This window comes from Melanerpes formicivorus, unplaced genomic scaffold, assembly GCF_026170545.1.
Source record: "Melanerpes formicivorus ecotype bairdi unplaced genomic scaffold, bMelFor1.0.p_v2 SCAF_93, whole genome shotgun sequence".
Taxonomy (NCBI): Eukaryota; Metazoa; Chordata; class Aves; order Piciformes; family Picidae; genus Melanerpes; species Melanerpes formicivorus.
Window position 1 is genome coordinate 1,913,316 of NW_027142445.1, and position 25,038 is coordinate 1,938,353.

Here is a 25,038-nt window from a genome sequence, read left to right on the forward strand (position 1 = left end):
TCCTGCCAGGGTGTTCCTAGTTAAAGAAACAAGACAAATAAACCTGACCAAAACATTTATTCCAACCAGTTCTAACTAATGACAAGCAAAGTAACTTCCTAACTATATCCTAAGGGGAGGAGGCGGGGGGGGGACCTAAAGTGGGAAGGGTTTTTTTCTTAACCTATCTACCTACTACCTATGGTGGAAATCCTCTTAATAACTCTATACTAACTTCCTAAATACATCCTATCGGGGTGGGGGAACCTAAAGTGGGAAGGGGTTTCTTCTTAACCTATCTACCTACTACCTATGGTGGGAATCATCTTAATAACTCTATACCAATATCCTAACTATATCCTATGGGGGGGCAGGGGAACCTAAAGTGGGAAGGGTTTTTTCTTTAATATTTCCAGGTCTCTTGAGTTTGCTGTACACGTTGAATCTTCTTTCTTCTTTCTGTCCTGGCTTTGTTTTTGATGTAATTGTCTTCTACTTCATGTAAGTAGCCTTCAAGGACTCCAATCTGCAGTTAGAAAGAAGTGGTGTCAGAAGCTCGTCCCTTCTCTCTAGTGAAGCTTCAAACATTTTGGCAATTAAGTTCTTTCCAAACTAACTGTGACTAAAAATAAGCTGTCCTGGATGGACAATTGCATTTCCATCTGGTTGCTCTTGTTTCCTTCACTCTCAGTCTGCCTGAATCAGGGCCACTAATACTATTTTCCTTTTGCACCTGCACTTTTCTGACTTCATTACACCTTAGATGTTACACATGAGACTTCCACCCCTGTTCCAGCAAATTCCTGTTCCTTTCCCATCCTTTGCTTTCCTTTTTCACAATGGCTCCAGGCATTCATGAAGCACGTATCTGCATCGCAGCCCCAGAAAGAGAACAAATTAGGAACCAGTGTCCTTCTAGTAATTCAGGAATAGCCAAGTTCGATACAAGAGAGCACACCAAAACACAGCAACTTTTGAAGCCTGCATGCTCTGAGAACAAGAGCAGTTCCCAGTGGCTGTGGCATGGGCTTGGATGACTTTACAAGACATTACAAAGTCATTTACATCAAGTAACTGTTGTAGCAGCCAGCACAATACTACTCAGCAGCAAAAGCCAAACTCCATTGGTGGTAGTGTAGCTGTCAGCTTTCTGGAGTTCTTCATTTACAGCTGGTTGTATAAACTCCTTTATGGTCTTTTTTTTCTTGCTTTCCAATATATGTAAATTAATTCAATAGCAACATTACAAAGAACCACCTTGCAGCTAGGCCTGGGTGATGGTTCTTTGAGGGCTCCTACAATCAGCATTCTGTGCCGAGCGAACTGTGAAATCCTGAACTTACCCACATGGTTCTAGCACAAGTGACATGTGGTAATCCACACCACATCAGTTTTGAATCAGCAGATTTCATCCTCTTTAGTACTGTGTTAGAGCTCTTGAACCCAGTGTGACATTCTTAATTACAGCTGATTAAAAACCACCAAAACCCACAATGCAAACCAACAAGAAATCCAACAGAGAAACCCCAAAACTCCCTGAGTGTTTTCCTGTCATCTCTATTTAAAAAGCCTTTGTTCCTAAGAACATGCTGACTGTGCTGAAATTAAATGTTGGGGAAAAAAGTAAAGTACAACAGAAATATTTGATGATGGTTTTCATGTCTTTGTTCTAATACAATAATAATAAGACTACAATTCTATTATGAAACAAAAGGGAGTGCTGTTGGGAACAGGATGCCTCAGCTCAAATGGTTGTCTGAAAGGCAAAACTATGTTCAGAATGCCAACAAATTTTGAAGCCCCAAATTGTGCAACAGAAGAGTGTAGATTTCAATGCATTTCAGTAACTTTTAGTCCCAACTATTTAATTCTGCAGAGATTCTGTCCATTTTTAAATGCTATTAGTCTTGATATCTATCAAGACTACATTGAAAGTATCCAGAGAAATTAATCCATGCAAATGCACCAAAGGAAAATACTTTGCTCTACTGAAATTACAATGAAATATTAGCCACTGTTGAAACTGGGGGGAGCTTTTTGCATTCATCTGGTTATCAATGTTTGCTCTATCTGGCAGGAAATATTTAGGTAATTGTATAAATATCTATCATTCATATCATATGTAGTGTTTGTGGTGCAAAAGATTCTCATACGATCTGTAGGCAGGTGTGAGAGATTTAGAGACTATCCTGGGCAATGTAAAAGAGGTGTGAATATTTATCCTGCCCTTCCCTCATCAGCATTTGAAAGAGCTGAAATGCTTTTTTGTCTATAAGTTTGTGCACTTAGGTTTTGGTTACTTTCTGTACATCCTGTACTTGGCAAACTTTATTAAGAGCCACTGATCTCACAGCTAGCTGAGGCAATACACCTGCTCAGACTTTCTCTCAGAGGAGATGCCTTCTGGAAATTTAATTCAAATAACTTGGACACATGGACTCTGAAAGCACCTTGCCCCTCAACCTCTGTGACTTCTTTCAGACATACCCATCCTAGTTACACTGACTTAGTGCAGCTGGGATTTGGGTTTTCAGTATCTCTCTGTCAAACCGAAATCCCAAAGAGGGACAATTTCAAGTCCCACCAGTGCAAGAACTCAAGCCCTTTCTATTCTCCAGCCTCCCACTGCAGCCACAACTCAGAGTGAGTGTGTGTCATTCTGGATCTGATGGAGCCATAAGACACAGGGTAAGGCCAAGGCCTTGGACCATTAGTACCATTATCCCTTCCTGGGGATGCATTGCTACCCCTTTCCTCTCCAGTAGCTGAATGTTGGTGGTGTGAATGCCCAGAGCTGTGATTCATTCTGGTTTGGAAGACTTTGTCCAAACCTAACACTGCTATTGCATCCCAGCCTGCCCCACTCTTCATTAGGTGGAGCCAGATTCACCAGCAGAGAGAACCAAAACAAGATGCCCTATGCTTCAGAAATCCTTTAAGAAGTCAATTGCCCAGCTGCTGTGCAGAGACTCCAGAAAGGCATTTGCATGTCTTTTACCTCTCTCAGCACCAAAGCCTCATCTGAGCTCTGCTAAGAGACTTCACTTGTTGGATTGAATTTTATTCCCTAACAACTCCCCCTCTCCCTGCACTTAGCACAATAGTCCCTATGATAAAGATGGAAGAGAAATATGATTATCAACCACAAATTCAGCCTTTGAGGTTGGGGACATTTTTTGTATTAGATAACCACAGGAGACTATTAATATGAACAAAGATCAACCCTAGATGCTAAAGCAAACAGTAAGTATCTATCTATGGCTAGTGCCTGAGCTCTAACAGAGTTGGAGGCACACAGTCAGCTTCCAAATGGCACCTGCTTTCTTTTCTACCTTTTGAACAGATAGGACTCAGGGGGACATTTACTCCCCAAGGAACAATATACTCTTCTACCCTTTGCTGCAAGTTGTTACCTTCTGAATTTCCTTCCACACACGTTGGGTATCAGTGTTTCCTCTGAGGGTGTCCGTGGCCTCTGCCATCAGCAACTCCAGCTGCGGTACCAAGATAAAAATGATCACTGTGGAATTCACACCCAAATAACTTCTCTAAATACACAGATTAAAACCTCATTAAAAAATCATTTGTACGCTGATGATTTTATTACTCATCTGTTACACAATGAGCACTGCCACCTCATCTTTGCTTCAGCCATGACTGTGTTATTGTGGAGAGAAAATACTTAACAATGGGGGGAAAAATCCTCTGGAAATTCTGTATTTCAGCCTGTATGTTTTTAATGCAGTAAATGTTTATACTTTGGAAAGGAAGGCTTGGCTTGTAAAGAACAAAGGGTCCATATTCCATTCTTTAGCTGTCTGGGATATTCTGTGTTGTACAGGAATGCTTTTCAGTATTTTCTCCCAAGGCTAATGTATCATAATTTAAAGCAGCATGTAAAACCTCACAAGAGGACAACACTAAAGCTGAGATGCTTTGACCGTAGCTGGAAGTATCTAGCTCATTTTGCCTGCTTTTGCTATCCCTTTTCTTTGGCAAACCATCCCTTTTCCCCATAATGCAGCAAAACAGAGCATAAAAACAAGGCTGCCTATTTCTAGTGTAAACTGCAAAAAGAAGCTGTAGGAAAATCCTTGCTAATCAGTCCTCAGTGTTAGAAGGAAGGCTAAAATTCAGGTCATCTGTACCATTTCCTCACTCCAGTACCCTTCCAGGTCAGTCATAGCATTGCCTCACCCTGCACCCTTCCCAGACACTTGAAAATGTTTCAGTTGCTCTTAATTCACTATCAGAAAGCCAAGGGTCAGGTCCAGCATATCCTCCTGCAAGCAGCCATCAGTCTCAGGGTTTTAAGAACTAACTAGGAGAAACTTGTCTTTAATGCCTGTAGCTGTGCTCTAGAAGGTCTATTCCAAAACATTTAGCTGGTTACAGTGAACCCAGATGATAGTTTTGGAATCTCTTCCCGAATTTGTTACTCATTACAAGTAATTGGACAGTATAAGCAAAAGCATTGATAGAGAAATTGTCTCTTCTTGCTGTCCCTAGATGGGCAGCAGTCTAAGATGAGTCCCTAAAGTGACAAATGCACTCATCTGTGCAAGATGCAAAACCACTGCCTTGAGCTTCACGGAGCAGATCTGTATTTCCTTGAGTTTACCTTTGCATTTAGGTTTTTGAAGCTCAAATTCTATGTGTCCCAGCACTAGATAAAGGATGCAGGAGTCTTCTTTGGAATCTCTAAATCAATCTGCTGTGGTTGGTGCCAGCCTGCCTTCTGTGCTTGTGCAGCCAGTAAACTGAATCTTATTGGCTGGATGTTAGGAAGAAGTTCTTCATAGAAAGAGTGATTTGCCATTTTACAAAGGGAAAACAAAGGCATAGCAGGTAGATGGGTTTATTCAGAGACAGGGAGTATGTTGTAGACAGAGCCAGGAAAGAAAAGCTTTCCTCTCCTTCCCCTCCTCTCCTCAGCTTTGTCTAGATTTGGCCTGTTTGCTGCAGGTGGCTTCTGATGTTAGCTATCCTAAAGTAGCATGATCTGAATAATTGCAATCATTCTTACAGACTGACTTGGGGACGTCTGGGGGAAAAGAAGAGGTTTTAAAAATGTGCCTACAGATGAGTCATGCTGGTTCTATACAAATCATCCTTGCAGGTGATTAGCACCTCCTCTGACAAGGCACTGCAGGAGGATTTTAAAACTACTTCAGGTCTGCACATTGGGAAAATGACTTCCAGAGCAAACTGCAGCCCAGTGTTCTGCCCCATCCCTTCCCTGGCTCCCTGCCTCCGAAAGCCAAAACCAGGGTGAAGAAATCAATACTTACCAGTTGGGTATCCTCCTGACTGAGGTCCTGCAGGTAGGGGATGGTGGCTGCCTCAGCCATCACTTGCTCAAGCAGCTGGGCCTGTTCCTCGAGGTGCTGCATGCGGCCAAAGAGGCTGGCCTGCTGCAGCTTCTCTACTGCCCGTGAGCATGGGCAGCGCTTGTCCTGTTTGGTCACAAACGCAAGTCAGTTAGAAGAGAGTCATGGAAAACACAATCATCCCTTGAGTCCCTAATGCCTTGAGGCTTATCATCACACATATATTTGTGCTGGTAATACTACACACAATATGGCATTCAGCACCTTTAAGATAAATCTGCTGACAATTTCTAGAGGGGGAAAACAAAAATACTTTCTCGCCACAATCTCTCTAGCAGCACCAGAAAAATAAATACATAGTCATAATAGATGTGAAGGGGAGACAGGAGAGAACAAACAGGAATGCAATTGTTTCAGTTGGAAATGGCTTTTCCATAATCCCCTCTGTTCAATATTACCTGACTTTTATGGATTGCTTTGAAAGTTTCAGCCAAGAGGCTGAGCAGACAGTGCAGTGTGTCAGCTCATGGTTTGTTTGCAGACTAGGCAAATCCATAGTGTTCCAATACATAACCTCAGGGGACTAAAATCTGCAGAGGTGGTCTCTGATCCTCCAGGCAGCTAGGCACATGGCAAATTTGAAGCATGTGAACAGAGAGACTCAGCCAAGTGCCTGCAGACATGATTGTAGAAGCAACTTGCTTCTCTGTGCATCTTCTAACTGCCAGAGTGTACCTCCCCTTCCCCCTGCCTCTCCTTTCTTCTAGGATATTTCTCCTCTTCATCTACCTACCACTGCGGTGCCAACACTCACACTGACAGCATTTGGCTACCTTGCTTTGCTGGACCTTACATGATTCCTCTTTACTACTGTCCCAGTTTCTCTTGTCTTCAGCCAATTGATTATTTGATACATCATACTAAAATATATATGCAAAGCAATGCCTTCACTATGAGCATAGATAAGCATGAGAGCATTTGAATCCATTTACATACTATTGCTGTAGTGATCTAGACATAGAAATTGTGGTTATGTCTAGGAAATTAACAGATCAGGAACCTGCTAGATTTGCCTCTCTGCAGATGTAAACTGTGTTCAGGCAGATAACTATTATTTTCACTGATACTTATTTATCTTTAATCAGTGATCTACTGAAGAACAGCCATGAAAGGAATAGGACCGCAGCCAAATCAGCAATTACTTTTGGGAAGCTGCTCATTTGGTTTTCCTATTGAACTCTTTACTATTATATTGAATTAATTGTTAACTGAGGTTGATCTAAAAGGGGGAAAGGGTGGGAGGGAAGCCATGGGATTGTTTTCCAGTTGTTACTTGAACAGAACAGCTGAGCAAAATGTCAGGCTTTGAAAAAGGCTGCTCTGCTCCATCTCTTTTGTTAAATCCTTACCTTTTATTTGCTTTAGGTGGTGGAGTCAGCATCACTGGAGGTGTTTAGGAAGAGACTTGATGTGGTGCTTGGTGCCATGGTTTAGTTGATTAGATGGTGTTGGATGGTAGGTTGGACTTGATGATCTCAAAGGTCTCTTCCAACCTGGTTAATTCTATTCCATTCCATTCCATTCCATTCCATTCCATTCCATTCCATTCCATTCCATTCCATTCCATTCTATTCTATTCCATTCTATTCTATTCTATTCCATTCCATTCCATTCCATTCCATTCCATTCCATTTTATGCAAGCACATTCCCATGGCCAATTACTCTTTCTGTCAAGAACTTTCTCCTCACCTCGAGCTTAAACTTCCCCTGGCACAGCTTGAGACTGTGTCCTCTTAATTCTGGTGCTGACTGCCTGGGAGAAGAGATCAACCCCCTGCTGGCTACAACCTCCCTTCAGGTAGTTGTAGAGAACAAGAAGGTCACCCCTGAGCCTCCTCTTCTCCAGGCTAAACAACCCCAGCTCCCTCAGCCTCTCCTCACAGGGCTTGTGTTCAAGGCCTCTTCCCAGCCTCGTTGCCCTTCTCTGGACACCTTCAAGTGTCTCAGTGTCCTTCTTAAAATAAGGAGGCCAGAACTGGACACAGGACTCAAGGTGTGGCCTAACCCATGCTGAGTACAGGGGCAGATTGACTTCCCTGCTCCTGCTGGCCACACTATTTCTGATGCAGGCCAGGATGCCACTGGCACTTGACTGTGCAGAAATTTGTACTAGGCAAGGATCAAGTGTTACCAAAATGACTATCAACATAGCTCTTGTATCAAGTCTAAGGATTCAATAACAATGCTGTTCCTCTTTTATATATATATAATAGAAGAAAACTAAACTCTAGAGAAACTACAAATACTCATGGTACAGTTAATGAATATAATATCTACTAGAATGGTAAAATAGTGTGAAAGGAAAGACCATGCACTAGAGACTGATGGCAGAAATGAAGCTAGAATCTGGGAGTTCCAGACATGAAAATAACCAAAAGAGAAAGAGCTGAGCCAATGAACTGGTGTTTCCATCAGCTAAAGGAGAGAATCAGGCACTGCACAGGAAAAAGACCTCTGGTCAGCAGTTCTCTGGAGTATTGCTGATAGCTCCAGTCAGCTGTGTTTGGAGAGGTTAATTTCAACCCAAGCATCATGGAGCAGAGAAGCCAGCACGGTAGGAGATACCTCTTTGGAGAGAAGTGTTGTTTGATTAGCCTATTAATGAAAATGCCAAGAGCATATTATTCTCCTCAATAAACATAATGCAGGGCTCAAGTCCAAAGAGAGCAAGCAACTGAAAAGGGAAAAAGAGATAAAAGACAATGATAACAGAAGGGCCATGGTGTATAAATAGGTAGGAATAAGAGTAGGCTGGCAATTAAGCTTCTTACAACTCAGGCTGAAGGTCTACAGTGTGTTTCACCAAACTGAGAGCAGGCAGAAAGCCCAACTAGTTCTTAGATGGACTTTACTCCATTTATGACTAGGATATTGGGTGACACAAAGGTGGATAATAACATGTTACTTGACTTGAGGAGCCAGGAGAGGCCTGCCAAGCCTACCTGCTCATGAATTACTGTTGAGCCACCTCTAAGAAGGGAGACTGGGACAACCTTCTTACAAACTAGTTTTATCACTTGAAGAGTCCTTTTCTGAGGACCTGACTTAGTATTAGTAGGAGACATCAGCAGGAAAAAAGGATTTCTGTGATCTCTGACACGTGAAATTGTATGTCTGACACAGTCTAGTTAGCATGGCACTAAAGCAAGGAACAAAATGGAGCCCCATCTCCACCTGATCATCAGTGTTTGAAAGCCAGAGAGCTGTGTCCCCAGGTAGAGCTGTGTGCATTAAAATAAGAAGCACTCAGTTACTGAAAGAGAAAGAGAGCTCTGATCAACATGAAATAGGCTCACAACATTTTAGGTGCAGCAAAAGGTTTTTCTTCGCTATTCTTGAAATCAGCCCCAAACCTTTTAGTGCAAGCACTAAGAAATGAGTATATTGAGTTATCAGCTAAGAAAGCAGGGAAAAATCCTCTCTCATCACCCTGTGTCTGTTGGGGGCTTCTCCAACCATGAAGAAAGTAAAGGCCAAAAGAAAACAATTGTTTCTCTGCTTGACTGCCCAGAAAAATATGAGGGCATGCTACGTAGCTATGGGAAGCAAATTGGGCATCTGTGCCAACGTGCACTCTGTGGACAGAGCAATGCTGTTTAAGTTTATAGTAGGGTGGAAGTCAATAAATCAATAACCCACAGCAGACTTTTTTGGAAGGCATTAGAGGAGGCTGAACATTGTCAGAGGTGGCGTTTCAGTGACAGTGAAAAATGCAGAAAGAGAAAGTAAAGAACTGCTGCTGGCAGGAGAAAAATTCTGCAGGGAGCTGAACCACATGGTGAGAATTACATGAACTACAGCAGAATTCAAGAGGCTACTAAGCTGCAGTCAACAAACCAAACCATAATAAAGGGGCCAAGCAATCATATGAAGATGAAACAAACTCGTGTAGGCAGAGTGAAGGTTAAGTAAAGAGCAAATTTAAATGGAGACTTCATTGTCAATGAGTTGGTAGCAAAGGAATCAACAAATTCAGGATGTGGAGGCATAGCTGCATCCTGGTTAGATATGTAGTAACATATTAACCATAGGATCATAGAATGGTTTGGGCTGGAAGAGACCCTAAAGATCATCTAGTTCCAACCCTATGCCATGAGCACAGATACCTCCTACCAGACTAGGTTGCTCAAGGCCCCTTCAACCTGGCTTTGACCCAGCTTGGAGCCTCCACAACTACTCCAGACAACCTGTTCCAGTGCCTCGCCACTCTGCACAGCTTTGCACCAGCCCAGGCAGAGGATGTCAATTGCTCTTCCCTTATCTGTCAACACTGCTACTCCACCATAGAAGACCACCAAATTTGTCAGTCATCATTTGCCCAGGGTGGAGCCACATGGGTTAACACAAATCACCTCCTCACTTTTCATATGACTAGCAGAGTATCCAGGAGGATTTGCTCCATGACCTGGCCAGGCACAGAGGTGAGGCTGACTGGCCTGTGGCTCCCTGCCTGGTCTTTTCTTTTAACCTTTTTGAAAATGGGGGTTCTGTTTTTTTCCTTTTGCAGTCCCTGGGTACTTCACTGACTTTTCAAATATGATGGAAAGTGGCTTAGCAACTTCATCTGCCAGTTCCCTCAGGAACTGCATAGAGATCTTGTCAGGTCTTACACACCTTCAGATTCTTAGGGTGGTCTCAAACCTGATCTTCACTTACAGTGGGTGGTTTTGAATTTCCTCACTTCCTGCTTTTACCTTTTGTAACTGTGGTTAGAGCCTTTTTTGGTGCAAACTACAGCAAGAGTTGTTGAGTACCTCAGCATTCTCCTTACCCCAGGGGAAGAGGTCCCCTGTTTCCTTCTGGAGTGGGCTCACATCTTCCCTAGTCTTTCTTTTATCATCGACATGCTTTTCTTGTTGCCATTGATGTTCATACCCAGATTTAAATCAAGCTGGGCTTTAGCTTTCTTGACCTGATCTCTGTCTACTTGTCTACTCTGGCTCTTCTGATTGCTTCTTAAGACAATAATGACTACATTTTGATACTGTCACTTTCTGGACAGGCTTCACTCCTATGGTCTGGTATTGCAAAGAGAATTTTTGTTAAAAAGTGAGTAATTGGGTGTTCTCTTGAGGCCTAGATACATACTGGGGAGTCTCACCTGAAGTGGAGGTCCTCCTAAGAAAGAGCTTTCACCAGAAAACTATTTGCTACATGAATTCTCTTTAAACTAAAAAATAAAGGGCCACAGTAGGGGTTTAATATCAGAGGCCATAAAGATTTGAGAACATTGCTTGCAAAGTGATCTCAAACACACTGGGTACACAGTTAAATAATTAGAGCTACTTTAAAAAGTATCTAAAATCCATTAGAACTCTACCTAATGAATTCACTGAGCACTTCTGGACAGAGAAGGAACATGTACAGAATGAATTACCCACCCAAAAGTACACATGGTTCACACACGCACTGGCTTCTGCCACCACACACACTGCACCCCAGAAACTGAGGTTTATACTCACAATTAACTTGGTGCTTCTTATAAAATCCATTGCTGACATGACCTTTTGCCCAATGATTTTCCAATATCTCTCTGCCTCTTTGCCCTTGAGAGTATTGAAAAGTGCTTTCTGGTCTAGGAAATGAAATCACAGAATCACATCATTAACTAGGTTGGAAAAGACCTTTGAGATCATCAAGTCCAATCTGTTACCTAACACCATCTACTCAGCTAAGCCATGGCATCAAGTGTCTCATCCAGTCTTTTTTAAAACCACTTCCAGGGATGGTGACTCCACCACCTCCCTGGGCAGCTCATAATGTCAGGCATTAGTGCCAGCTATTATTTCCTACACTTGAAAGAGCTTTTCCAAAAGTTTCTTCAGGATGGCAAGAATCACAAGCCCATAAACTGTGTTCATTCAGATAGGTTTGCCATGATGGATCTAGCAAGGTGATGGGTAAACTGGAGGGGGAGAGAGGATGATGGGGAGAGCTGTCTGGACAGTCAAGGCTGCTGGCATAGAGAAATGGGACACGAGGACCCCCCTAGCCCCCTCATTTAGCAAGGATCATGGAGGACACCTCTGAGCTATGCCAGCTCTTAAGCAAGTTGGAGTACCTGAGAGCAGTGACAGTCTTCTTCGTGTCCACTTTTCCACGCGTCTGCCAATGCCTTTGCTTTTGAAACCCAGGGTTAGTAAGTGCAGCCCAGGAGGTTCAGGCCACTTAGCTGACTGTGGCAAGATGTGAAATGCCTCAGGATCTGGAAGAGGGAAATGACAATAATTTCCACTGTTCTATTTCTTTTCAGTTGTAAGAGAAGTTACTTAATTTGAAGGGAAAAAGGAACTCTAAGGAGGAGTGAGATGTAATCCAGAAAGCTTGCCACAACAAAGATGCCTAAACCAACCCATCCAGCTAGAACTGGGGTTGGAAATTCCAGACTTTGCAACCTTTTAGATCAATGTCTTAAATTTCACAGATCCATAAGAAAGAATGAGTTTCTTCTCTTTATGAAGTTTTCAATGCTGATCATCCAAAGCATTAAAACCACTTCAGTAATACAACATTCTGGTCTTTTAACTGCTGGTTCATTGTCCCCTGAATTTGTGAAGTTTGACTTCCTACAGATTTGTGCTTTTACCATCACCACCACAGCCCCTTAGGCTTCCTGGGTGTCTTTTCTGACCCACTCAGCTGGCATCTGACAGCCTGTGCTGTGCCTTGTCCAGAGTCTGTGACTGCTGTTGCCAAAAAACCTGTGGATCAGCTGAGTCGGACCGCCCTGACCTCAGTGAGGACAGATGCTCAGAACAATTGTCTACTTCACCTTTGCTTAGGGAACCAGACCAGTCCTTTCCTCCCTCCCACACAAAAAAATAAACCTAGATTGAATGTCAGTGTCACTTCTCACAAAGGAGTGCTCTGTTTTCAGTGTACTCTGCTTTTAAGATGCCAGGCTGTGTGATCACAGTGACAAATGGAGAACCCTGCTCAGAGCTCTCTGGGCTTACCCCTATATAAATCAAAGAGAGTGGACCTGATATTTCCCTTGCAGCATATTCTGCCTCTGATGGATTCTCAATTTTGCAACAAACTGCATTGTACACTTGGATTTAAATGTGTATCTGCTCCTTTTCCTCGGCAATAAGGGAAACTCTGAAATCGATTCAGTCCTTACACTCTAGCAGAGCTTGGGCTAGAATTGGGCAGATGATTGTTACAGAACAGGAAGGTTATTTCAAACCACCTGGTTGTGAGATGCCTGGTGTCTCACACCCACTGCTAAAATGGGGCTTATCTTACATTTTTAATTTCACCTAGGTGAGATGCAGACCTGCAGGTTGAAAGTTCAGCGGTACCCCACCAACCATGTGCTAAACTCCTGACGTGGGATTGCTTGTTCAGGGGCAGTGTGATTTTAAGGTCCTATCTGAATAGATGAGTAACCCCTACTGCTTCGGTTGACTTCACCTAACACTGACAGCAGTTATCTCAGCATCAAGTCTAAGAAAAAGAGCCACATCTGCTCTGAGAGTTTCCAGGACAGAAAGGAGGTCATCTGGAAGCAGTCCCAACTGCATAAGGCTCTTCACAGCACTGTACTCTCAACCCCCTGATAGACAGAGTGTTTTTTCTTGGCTTTCTATCCCATTTCATTCCTAGAAAATTCAGTGATCCCTCAACCTGCTCTATTGAGTCTGTTTTATAATTGAGTAATGGAATATAGGACTGGGTTGTTTTCTCTCTCACTCCTTCTCCCCCTTTTTCCTTTCCCTTACTGGGAGGAGTAAGAAAGTGACTGGCGATGCCTTCAGAGTCATTCAGTAATTCATGAAGACCAACTGGGTTTCAGTGCACACCATGCCCCTTTTGCTGCTTATGTGCTCCTGAAAGTCTCACCCTTGTTGTAAATTCAGAGTTGTATGTGAAATAGGGATTTATCTTTCTGAAAATCAGGTTAGAGGAGCTTTATTTTATGCTCCTTTTAATGCCAATACTTTTGTCCCAGGAAGTTCTCCACAGTCACCTAAGCAAGTAAATGGGAGAGTGGGATTTTACAACCTCTGTGTCAAACAAGTCCCCATTTTCCCTCTTCAAACAACCCCAAAGCTACTGCCAGAAACTAAATACATGGGTGATCTGCAACTTGAAAATCATGACAGTTTCCTACAACAAAATGAACCAAACAAGTTTACTTGTGCTAAGTGTTTGTTTATAATGCTTGCTTCCCTAATGCTTATTTGTGGTTTTCAAACAGTTTTTCTTCTCCTTCCCAAGGATGCAATGTGTATACTTTTGGAAGTCTTATGGATCTGTAGAATGAGCTCAGTAGAGGGGCAACAACTAAGCCACCATCTCTGACCTGAGTATGTAACTCTTGGCAAGAAGTGGGTGGCACCTCAACCCTTTAGACCACCCTGCTGGCAGGGTGAGATGCACATCTAGTTTATGTGATGAAGACAGAGGCTTGCCAGACTTTGACCTGAGAAATGCATTTTTCCCTTTGTGTTTCTCAATCACCAACTCAAAGCCAGGTGTTACCAGGGTCAACCATGTTCCAAGTTAATGGTAGTAAGCAATGCCTTTTATCCCCCTGCCTCTCTTTTGCCAAAATATCATTTCCATTTCTCTTGAAACATGGCTGTAGTCACCAGAATTTCAGTGTCTGCTCCAGGAGATACTGTTTGAGTTCATGCTACCGGATGACAACAGGCTCTGCAACACCCTTGTTTGCTCTGGATCCTAGGATCCTACTTGTCTTTAATGGGCTAAAGGGAACCTGGCTATCTATTTCCATCCTTGCAGCTGAGATGCTCTCAAAGCTGGTGGTCAGTCCCTTATGTTTGTAGAAAAGAGGACAGTTTTGTGAAGTAAGGCTGTGATGCAGGGATGACCATTGGTAACTGATGGAAGTCTACAGAGATTGGCATCAACTTGGATCTCACTGTCACCACAATACAATGCCAATCTACCTTTGAACAAAAGATTAGTTGCAACAATGAAATCCAACAATGGGACCATGAGGCTCCCTGGATAAAAAAATCATCTTTATAGTGTGAAGTCTGTACTTCTCCTAAGGACTGAATTGATTACCTAAACCATGTACGCTTAGAGAGCAAATCCCAGCAGGTAACTACCCGTCCTCCAGAAGGTTAGAAATGCCTGGATTTCAAGCTCCAGACTCTCTCAAACTCTTTGTAAGTCAGCCACAGACACACAGGGCATACAGAATAGAATAGAATTAACCAGGTTGGAAAAGATCTTTGAGATCATTGAGTACAACCTGTCATCCAACACTATCTAATCAACTAAACCATGGCACCAAGCACCCCATCCAGTCTCTTCCTAAACACCTCCAGAGATGGTGACTCCACCACTGCCCTGGGCAGCCCATTCCAATGGCCAGTCACCCTTTCTATGAGGAACTTCTTCCTAACATCCAGCCTAACCCTCCCCAGTGCTTCTGAACAGGTGAACCTGTTACCTGTATACTGGTGCTGCAAGTACTCAGGGTTCCTTTTAGCAAAGGCGCGCTGGATCTTGTTTATGTCTTGCTCCTTTCCTTCTGTCTCCAATGGTGTGTACATGACTGAATAAGAGGTCTCGGCAGTGATGGCTTCTTCAATCATAGCCTAAGGAAAAGGCAAAGGGATCATACATTTCATGTCACTTACTGGCCAGGGTGTTTTTAAGAAAAGAATAATTACTTTCACAGATGATATTTTCCCTTTAATAATTGCACAGTCATGTAGAGATAACATATTTTGGTCTTGAATATTAATTAGAGGGGAATTTAAATTACTTCCAGAAAGCACTGCCTCTCTATAGTCAGAAAATGCATTTAATGGAGAAAGCACATTTGTAAACAGTCTTCAGTGCAGCAAGCCTATGTCTTCAATGAGGAGCAAAGTATTAGATACATTATCTTTTAGATGAAAAGAACAAAGTGATTCCACGTTCTCTGAAGGTCACATCTTTCATAGGAGGGTTTTATTCGGTCCTTGGGAGCTTGTTAAACAATGCTAAGCATTCATATTACCCCTTGGGTTGGCATGAATCAGACACTACGCCTATAGGGAATATTAGTCTTAAAATATTGCATTTAAACCGTATTTGCTTCAAGAGTAAAATTCACTCCTGTGCAGAGGGCAACACGAAGCTTATGAACCTTCTCATCCCTTAAACATGACTCAAATGATGCATTGTGCTGCTTTTATGTGGAGAGGTGGAGTTCACACTCAGTGGACCCCAATGAACCGGTGCTGGAACTGCCAGGATGAGCTACCAGCCTGGAAACAGTCTTGCTAGGTACTCTTATCAGTCAGAGTAAGTGAGGTGGAGCTCATTTTCTCCTGTGCTGGGCTCTGGGTAAGACTACATTCAGCACTGCTTTAGCTACATCTGTTGCTAATAAAGCCTTGTCTCCTTGATAAGGGCTGTCCTTTTGGGGGAACTCTAAGGCTTCATTGCTGTATGTTGGCAAATGTGTAGACGTGGCTAATAGTGGCAATGCCAACACAAAGTTACCAGAGATGGTCAGAAAAGCATGGGAGGAAAAGATACTAGTTTTTAACAGGGTGTATCAACCTTCCAGATGGCCTTATACACTGAAGTGATTCACAGAAGGTATCATTATGGGACTAGCTTGGTGTTTTATTGACAAGTCCTCACTTTGGTTCTCCAGTCTAGCCTCCACTTATGCAAAATTATCCAAGACACACTGTGCCTCTGTGGGTTGCTTGTTGAGCTGACATCTGCTCCCACCAACCTGGAATGGAGGGTTGAGTGTGCCAATTTGTTATGTATCTGTGTCCTTCTCTTTCATGGCTTTAGACAACAGGTCCTCTGACAGGGTCTTACAGCAGTTGATTTCCATCCTGATTATTGGTATGGGGTGTGCAGAAATAGCATCGAAACACTGTAATTGTTTTGAGCAGATAGTGGGATAGACTGCCATGCATGCACCCTGAGAAATTTTATCACAAGGGACATATACTGTTCCTAGGATCATTAATTCCTCATCTGGACAAGGAGCACCTGGTAGCAAGGTCCATGCTGGAAGGCAGAAGGGTCTTCCATTGGGCCTCTGTCCCAAATGTTGCACTCTCTCTGAAATGGACTTTGCTCTCATTGAAACTGGGGGGTTAAGGCTGGGACACCACTGGCAGCCATAAGTTCCTGCAGCAATAAGCATCTCCCAGCAAAGGATCAAGCATCTATTCACCTCCAAGTTTCTAAGAGCTCTCCTCAGCAGAAGGGGGTACCCTTAAACTTACATTTGTGCTGATGTGGCTGAACAGCCATCTCACGTAAGTATCACTCAAGAGACCTGTCTCATCGAAGTCAATGGTCTAGTCCCCTCATAAGTAGTCTTTGTGCAATGTGGTCTTGCCTAGCCATCCTTCACAGAACACTTTAGGTTCCTCTGAGACCATTTGTTACAGTCATTTTTGTCCTCCCCTTCCGGCTGAAGAGCTTGGAAAGGTGTCAGAGGATTAGTAAATTGCATGAAAATTGCAAAAGGAAAGTGTCACTGAGGTAGGAAGACTTCACCAAAAAATAGCTTAGGGGACTCTACAGTATACAGAATTAAATTTTATATCAGTCCATAAAATTGAAGTATGAGCCAAGGGTTAACAACCTTGAATTTTGCCCTTAAAATTAGTCCAAGAAAATCTCCTTCATGATAAACACGGTAGTGCTGTCTGGTGTCCTGTTGATTGACATGCCCAAGAGCTACCTTTGTCGGCAGTCTTTCAAGCAGTACTCCTTCATTTTGGTCTTAATAATGAGATAGGCACCTCCTTCCTCACTGAGCTAGCAATTTTTTACCTGCCAATAGTATCTGATGTACTTGCTTGTGCGCTTCCTGGTGCCTCCCATCAGCCAGTACATGTAGTCAGCAATCATGGCGCTCCTGGTGACAAAAGCAGAATAAATGAGTGTGTGGGGAGAGAAGAATGGATACAGCAAAATGCAAAGCAGGTGATAGTAAAAGAGTGTAACACGAGGTTTGTGTCAAAAGATTACACATAACTCTCAGCCTTTGTCCAACTTTAAGACAAGCATTAGTAAACATTTTTTAGTTAGCAAAACTATCTGTGAACACACAGCCCTGTATTTTCTTTTAACAGCTTTATCACCTTTCACTCTCAGCAAATATTTAATGACTGGAACAGAATACTTTAGCTTCTCTTGTTTTTTTATGCTTTACAGTATTTGTGAGGGAAGTGTCTGATATACATCTCTGCTATCACAGCAGCAACATGTAAATACCCTGTAGCGTGCAGACTGAGAACATCACTTGTCTGTGGCAAACTCAGACACAGTTCACCTTTGATTAAACTATATCTCATAAAAAAAAAGTCCCCAAAAGGAAAGTAATCAGCTGTCTTGCTACATAATGGAGTGTGCTTTAGCACTCCCACTGTCTGTGACAATCATTGCATTACTCTTTCTAGACTGAGGGATATTACAAAACCGTTGTGCAATGGACATTAATGCAGAGTTTTAACAGACTTTAGACAATCACTTTGCTTTTATGGCTGCCTCTCCACACTGCTCTCTGTTTCCTTTCCTCTAGAGGTTCCAAATCCAATTAAATGTGACTAGATGTAATTCCAAATTGTCACTTTAGTCAATTAAACATATAATAATCTTGTGTACCTAATTACTAGCACCAAAAGTTTATTTGTTGATGTAGTGCTATCACTGTGTACTTCTGCATGTTCCCCTGATCATTGCCTATATATTAATTGTGCTTTGACATTACTGTAAATTGAATTTGAAATTTCCCCCTAGTTAAAAGTGTCTCACAAACAGTAATCCCAATCCTGTTGTAATACCCTTTCAGAATGTACTTTCCAAGGCTGTATTATTCTCTTAATGAGATATAACCAAAAATACATGGATTTAACAATAAACATTCCAAAGCAGGCCCAGTATCAGGGGGTAACATGTTGTTACAAACAGGAACTAAATCTTCCCTTAGATATGTGCAGTCTGTTCCTACTCTGACACAACCACTTCACTGATATTCAAAACTACTGGCCTCATATTTACAGAGCTATCCACCAGTTCTGAGTTATTAATTCAAAATACTTAAAACATGCCCAAGTTGCAGGTGTGCAGCCCATCAAAGAGCTCTATCAGACAGGAGAGATGAAGTACTTCTGATAACCTTCGGACACACCTTTAGCAGATGCCAGAGAACATACGACTTCCTTCTTTCAAAACATGAGGCTTAATATTCAAAGACTATTTTTCCTAGTTGCTAGTCAGGGCCAGTACAAACTTCCACAAGATAGCCAAACCCATCTGGGGTAACGTAGTCAGCCTGGATCCAAAGGTGTCTTGCTGTACCTGCTCCATCTGGCCACTTGGTGGTGCAGAACAGTAAGACAGATTTCTATACGTGGAGGCCAGGAGCACACCAGCGTCTCTCTCAGCCTATCTCCAGGCATGCTTAGGACTTGTAAGAAATGAGTCCAAGGTAGCTTTTGCTGCCTGACAGCTGCTGACACTAACAGCCTGGGGACAACGAAATCATTCGCTGCAGCCACACAAGCCTGTGATAAGAAAACCCAGGAGATGTGGGAGGCCCCAGTGCCTGTGTTAGCTTCCCAGCTGAGCTGACTGGCAAGAGATGGGATGCTGGAATGAACTGCTCACAACAGTGGTGCCATGCAGCTTCCAGAGGTATGTGCTCTGTGCTTGATCTGGGCTCTAGCTGGTGCCTGTTGTGCTCTTTGGACCTCATGCTCCCAAGTCTGGGAGATAACCTTCCGGTGTCGATGTCTGGATTTAATTCTGGTAGGGGCTGTGGAAGAAAACATTCCTGAAGGCTTTCTTTTGCCTCTGCCATGGCCCTGTCTGAGCCAGCTCCTGTTTGACACTGGGGCAGTCTTGACTCTAAAGACTAATGTGTGTGGCACAGAACTAAGGGCCGGTCATTGTAGATATGGACTAACATCATGTGTTGATGTCAAATTAAGTAACAGGCCACGTGGACCCTCTCTTGGACTTTGGTTGATCCCAGCTCTTGTCAGAGCTCGTTTCCTAGATCCCATTTGTGAAACACTCCTTTCAGAGTGGTAACACTGGAGAGAGACAGAGAGAGAGAGAGAGGGGGTCACAAGAGCAGCAGAGGCTCTCAGCCCCTTTGCATGTGTGAGGGCCCGCCATGGATCCCGTTCCTCCCCTTGCCCCGGGCAGCGCGCCGGCCCCCGTCACTGCGTCTGCCGTCGGAGGCGGGGCCCTGCCCCGTGCCCGCGCGGGCCTGGCCGCCACGGAGGAGCCGCGCGGGGCCGGGCAGGGCTTGGCGCGGGCCGCAGCGCGGGGCAGCCGCGAGGCTCTCAGCTTGGCGGTTCCCGACGGAACGGCACAAAATAGCCGTCCCGAGGAACCGCAGCGCTCCAGAGGCGTTCTCGGTGTCCATGGGGGTGGGAGGGCAGTTGCTGCGGCAACAGAGCTGAAAATGTTTCTATAGAAATTGATCTTTTTTGTTTATTTCAGTTTTGGAAAACTGAAACAAATAGAATAGAGAATTGATATAAACTTCTCTCTCTCTCTCTCTCTCTCTCTCTCTCTCTCTCTGTTTCCCCCCCTAGAGAAGATCTCGCAGGTGCCAAGGCAGGTGGCAGACATGAGGATGGGTGCAAGAGGCAGGCTCCCTGAGCTTGTATTTCCCACCCCAGTTCTGCATAACTCTCACCTTGGTACAGCTGTGTGCTTTGTAGAACAAAACTGGACACACGTGCTAACACAAATCAATAGCCTAGCTTTCCCTACATTTTCAAGTGTGACTTGAAGGGAACACAGGCCTGACCTCTCAGAATCACAGACTCACTGAGATAGGGAAGAACCTCTAAGATCATTGAGCCCAACCATCAGCCCAACACTCACATGCCTGATAAACCGTGTCCTGAAAAGCCATGGCTACATGTGCTGTGGAATATTGCCAGGCATGGGGATTCAGCCACCTCCCTGGACAGCCTGTTCCAATGCCTGACCACTCTTTCAGTCAAGAAGTTTTTTCTTCTGTCTGGTCTAAACCTCTGCTGGCACAACCTGAGGCCATTTCTTCTCTTTCTGTTGCTACTTAACTTGGGAGAAGAGACCAACCCCTACCTCACTGCAATCTCCTTTCATGTAGTTCTAGAGAGTAGGTGGTCTCCCCTCAGCCTCCTCCAGCCTGAACAACCCCAGTTCCCTCAGCGGCTCCTCATAAGCCTTGTTCTCTGAACCCTTCACCATCTCTGAACATGATCCAGCACCTCAATGTCCTTCCTGTAGTGAAGGGCCCCAAACTGAACCTAATGTTCAAGATGTGGCCTGATCCGTGCCAAGTACAGGGCTAAGGTTTACTGGCAGATTTAGTTTGCCTTTCAGCTGATGGGAATATTTAGATTATTTTATATATATATATAAATAAGAATGTAAAAAAGCTGAGTCAGCTGTACCACAGCTATTAAGATTCTTAAACTTCTTTCTCTGTGAGGATTGCTTACCCTTCCTCTGTGCAGTCAGATGAGTAGGAGTTGTTTGTTCTGGCAGAGGGACAGACAGTCTGTTTTCCCTTACATGTATACAACTAATTTCAAGTCATTAGTGTTCTAAGTGGTGATAAAAGAGCTATCTTAAGCTTTTCACAGAACACAGTGACACTGTTAAATCAGCACAGCATTTTGATTAGCAGAAAGATGAGAGATATACAGCTTAATGAGTAAAAGAAGCCAAATCCCCTCTGTACTTCAAACTCTAGTTTTCAAACAAATGGGTAGCCTTATTTTTTTGTAAGTTACATAAAATTGTCACCTTCTTACTGCCTCAGGGCTGTTCAGTGTCCACAAGAGCCTGCACTACATGAGGAAAGAAGAAAAATTGCTTTCATGCCTTATTGCTCATCTGCTTAGACCTTCTCCTGCAGACGTGTAACAGGCAGCTGTGGGGGCACAGCCCATGGGCTTGGTGACTTCAAGGACACATTGGCTCTGCTAACTCTTCTTTTAGGAACCCTGAGGCTCACTCTTGGGTGCATGTTCCCTTCATAGCACTTGTGTCCTTGAAAGTAAAGAGCTGGTGGGTTTTCTGCTTTGTCCCTAGAGTTAGTATGGTCCTCTGAGCTGCTTCTGCAGCTTGTGGTTACCCTTGCACATCCATATCTCTTCTTTCATCTTTCCCTAAGGTAGCAGTCCTTATATTGCCAGGAAGATTGAGGTTTTTCTTGGCCTTCTCCAAAGGCATTTTCTTGGTTTTGGGACAGATGAGAGCTGAAGGCCCCTTCCTCAATTTTCCATTCTGATTATTAAATGATCTTTTAATCATCTGTGACCATGTGTCCTTTGGAGGGTATTTCCAGTACCTGCTATTGGAGGCTGATCCTAAGCCTAAATACCTTCTAATACTTAAAACATCCTGATAACTTCCTGACTAAATTTAGATATAATGCATTTATGTCCATTTGTTGAAGGGGCAAGATGGTCTTTCAACTGAAATAGGTTTTCTCCCTCCTGAGGTTTAAATACTCATTTGTCAAGAGCAATCTTCTGACATCAGAGATACCAACTGGAGAGAAAAATATTTACTAGCTGACATTGTAGTGGCAGTGGTTGCAGCACTTTGGAATTCCCCATTTGCAGATGCTGTGACCCCCACAGTGGTGTTTCTGGGATTGCTTTACAATGCCACATGGCCTTAGGCTGCACTCTGCATAGTGGCATCCTATCACAGTGCTATCCCAAAGGAATCACTATGCAGCTGACAAAATTCAGAAGCCATGTAGATAGGGGCATGTCAGACTCCTTCAATGAATTCAGATGTCCTTGTAGTCAGACTGCTTCGTGTGCTTATTCTCCTGAAAGTGGGCTGTACTAGTGAAAATTACACAGAGTGGAACCTAAATGCCAACTGCCCCTACTCTAGCCTGTGACTTTCTCTGAATCAAGGCTTCAGTCTGGTGTGCACTCAGAGACAAAATCTGAGGGGAATCTCAGCTTGATAAGTAGGCTGAGTGAAATGTGATTATCCATGCTGCTCATGCCCCTCCTGTTCATGTATCCAGTACAGGGTTCTGGATGTATTGAATGGACTAGGGAGTGGAAAGGCACAGGATACTTGAAAGTAGAAAAAAAGAGTTGAGTGACCTTGTTCTTGGGCAAAAAGCAAGCAGAAATAAATGATGGCTTAAAGTCATTTTAACAAAATGTAAACAAATGACAAGTTTGTATTTCCATAAACTGCAGCTGAACATCTGTATGCCATGGTCTGTCTGCACTGAGCAGAGTACATTCTGCACCATCAGTGGGCTTTGACTAAGAGCAGTGACTTCACTGAGCTGACAGAAGTAGCGCTAAGCTCAGTTTAACACAATCTGCAGAAGCAGCTCTGCACAGTTGCTATAACACTATGTTAAAGTAGGCTCAACTCTGAACACTGCTAGAGTCACTGCTTTTGGATCCACTCTGGATTCAGTCTGTCAGAATGTTCCTCTGCTCTACAAAATACATAATCTCATTTAAAATCATCTAGTTTCCTGAAAGCTACTCAGTGTGGGGAAAAAAAGGCTGAGGCAGTTCCCTCTTGCCTGCTGCTGGAGTAAATGCACTGATTGCTTATCTGCAGTAACACCAACCACTGGTGTTTTGGTTTTTTTTTGGGGGGGATTCGTATTTATGAACATCCCCTTGCTCCATACTGTCTTCTCAAGTATAGGCATTTATATGTATTGCTGCTTAGGAAATATCAATGTATTGTAAAAAAACAAACCCTGTATTACTGAGATTATTTTAAAAAATAATCTTCAGCCTGGCTTCAAGAAGAAAGTCTTCCTTACCCATCCTGCCCACCCCAGCACCCAAACCAATTCATAGAATCAACAAGGTTGGAAAAGACCTCAAAGGTCATCAACTCCAACCTGTCACCCAAGACTTCATGACTACTAGACCATGGCACCAAGTCCCACATCCAGTCCCCTCCTTGAACACCTCCAGGGACAGTGACGCCGTTCCACTCATATCACTTCAGCTGTTGGGGAAAGTGGTGGGTTTTGGGGTTTGAAATCCTAGGCAGAATTCCCTCCCTGTCACACATTATCCTAGCACAGCTCTAAACTGTCTATCTGATCAGTGCACCTCAACTGTTGATGATTATTCAGCAGGTGACAATTTCTATGTCAATCAACACACCACCAGGATAAATGAGAGACTGTTATCAGTGAGATGTAAAAGGAGATCTGGGAAATACCACACCACTTCCCTGTTCTTCAATGAAATGTTTCATTTTCTTAATTCAGACCAGTTTGGTTTTGGAAAGTGGGTGGGGTTATGGTCAAGTGGAATATTTCAGGTTTATCTGAAATCATATTTCTAAAGAAATACAGAAAAGCTGTTTCTGTGCCTCGAGGAACCGATTTCTTCTCCCTGACCTGATGTCTGTAAACTAGTGGGGATTCCTTTGACATAATCTCAATGTATGTCCTGCAGAAGAAGTGCTTGTCCTGAAGTGTTTGGCTGAAGTCCAGCACAGAAAATTGAAGTTCATCTTCCCAAATCCTCCCTGCAACCCTGCTTGGATACAGTCGTCTTCCTCTCCCTGTGCAAACTGTTTTGCTGCTATTTTAATAGCTCCAGAGCTCTACCACTAGCATCCATCTTAAATGATGAGCAAAGTGACCCTCTCAGTCTCTTGCCTAATTCACACTGACTGTTCTGCCATTGGTTAGCTAATGATTTGTGAACTGTTTTGCGATGTACCTTGTGGTCTTCAGCTGAACAGTCCTTTGTGAGTGTCTAATGTTAGTGTAGTAGTGGTGGTGATAAGTCACCGTTGCATTTCCTCCTGCATTTCTTTCATTTAAGCATTTTAAGTAGTTACAAACTTCTGCTGCATGATGAACCTTAAAGATTTTGGCAGCATTAATGCAGGCATACAAGCAGAGCTTGCAGACTTTCTTCTGCCAGCAGTTCCCGCTCACACCAGCAATCTCATCAGCTGCACACAGGCTATATTTTGCAGCATACCACAGTGTACCCTGAGATTGTGGGGCTTGGTGGGGCTTGCTTTGGTTGTTTTAAACTGTTATTCCTCCCTCTCCCCCCAACCTTGGAGCACGCCTGAGCTTCTGCCCAGGGTTATGGGGAAATCAGGGAGTGGCAGATGCTTGTGTGCATGTAGCTTTTAACCCCAGAGCACCCCTGGAATCTGATCAGGGCTCAGCCCTGTGCCCAAGAACAAGTAAATGCTCCTACAGGCATTAGCCTAAACTGCAGCTAGGGACATCATTGGAATGATTCCTGTTACACCAACTGGGAGGATTGGAGCTCTGCTGCATGTGAGATCGTATACACAAAGCCAACGCAGAGCTCCCACTGATTTTGGACAAGCCTGGATATAAGATGCTGTCTTTACTACTGAGAGCTGGAATGAAAGGGATGTAGAGAAACCATTAGAAATCCACAAGCACCACCATACCTTGCAGCTTCGGAGTATCTCCCTAAGCGCCAAAATGCAGCAGCTTGGCGCATGTGGTTCCGGAAGTGAGTCGGGTTCTTGCTAATGCTCCTTTAAAAGAGAAGAGAGATGGAGAAGTTGAGATTTCTCTCTCTTGCATTGTTAAAAGCTGCTCATAATCAAGCTGTGGTTTGGCACATGCTGTGTACACTACTTCTATACAACTCAGCACTCTATGTCTCAAATGTAATATGAACTCTCTCTCTTTTGACA

General features: G+C 43.5%; 1 protein-coding gene across 3 annotated transcripts; it reads right to left on the bottom strand.

Annotated features, from left to right (window-relative positions):
• On the bottom strand, nucleotides 1–25,038 carry LOC137455211 (spermatogenesis-associated protein 16-like). Of its 3 annotated transcripts, none has more exons than XM_068165823.1 (8): nucleotides 24,787–25,038; nucleotides 17,149–17,233; nucleotides 14,801–14,948; nucleotides 11,432–11,575; nucleotides 10,833–10,945; nucleotides 5,271–5,435; nucleotides 3,393–3,473; nucleotides 1–505 (listed from the first exon to the last, which is right to left on the bottom strand). In XM_068165823.1, the coding sequence occupies exons 1-8, from the start codon at nucleotides 24,837–24,839 to the stop codon at nucleotides 383–385; spliced, it is 912 nt and encodes a 303-aa protein (XP_068021924.1). In that variant the 5' UTR covers nucleotides 24,840–25,038; the 3' UTR covers nucleotides 1–382. The 3 variants fall into 3 exon arrangements, with proteins under 3 accessions (XP_068021924.1, XP_068021925.1, XP_068021926.1); XM_068165824.1 differs by lacking the exon at nucleotides 24,787–25,038 and adding an exon at nucleotides 18,509–18,581; XM_068165825.1 differs by lacking the exons at nucleotides 17,149–17,233; nucleotides 24,787–25,038 and adding an exon at nucleotides 16,085–16,171.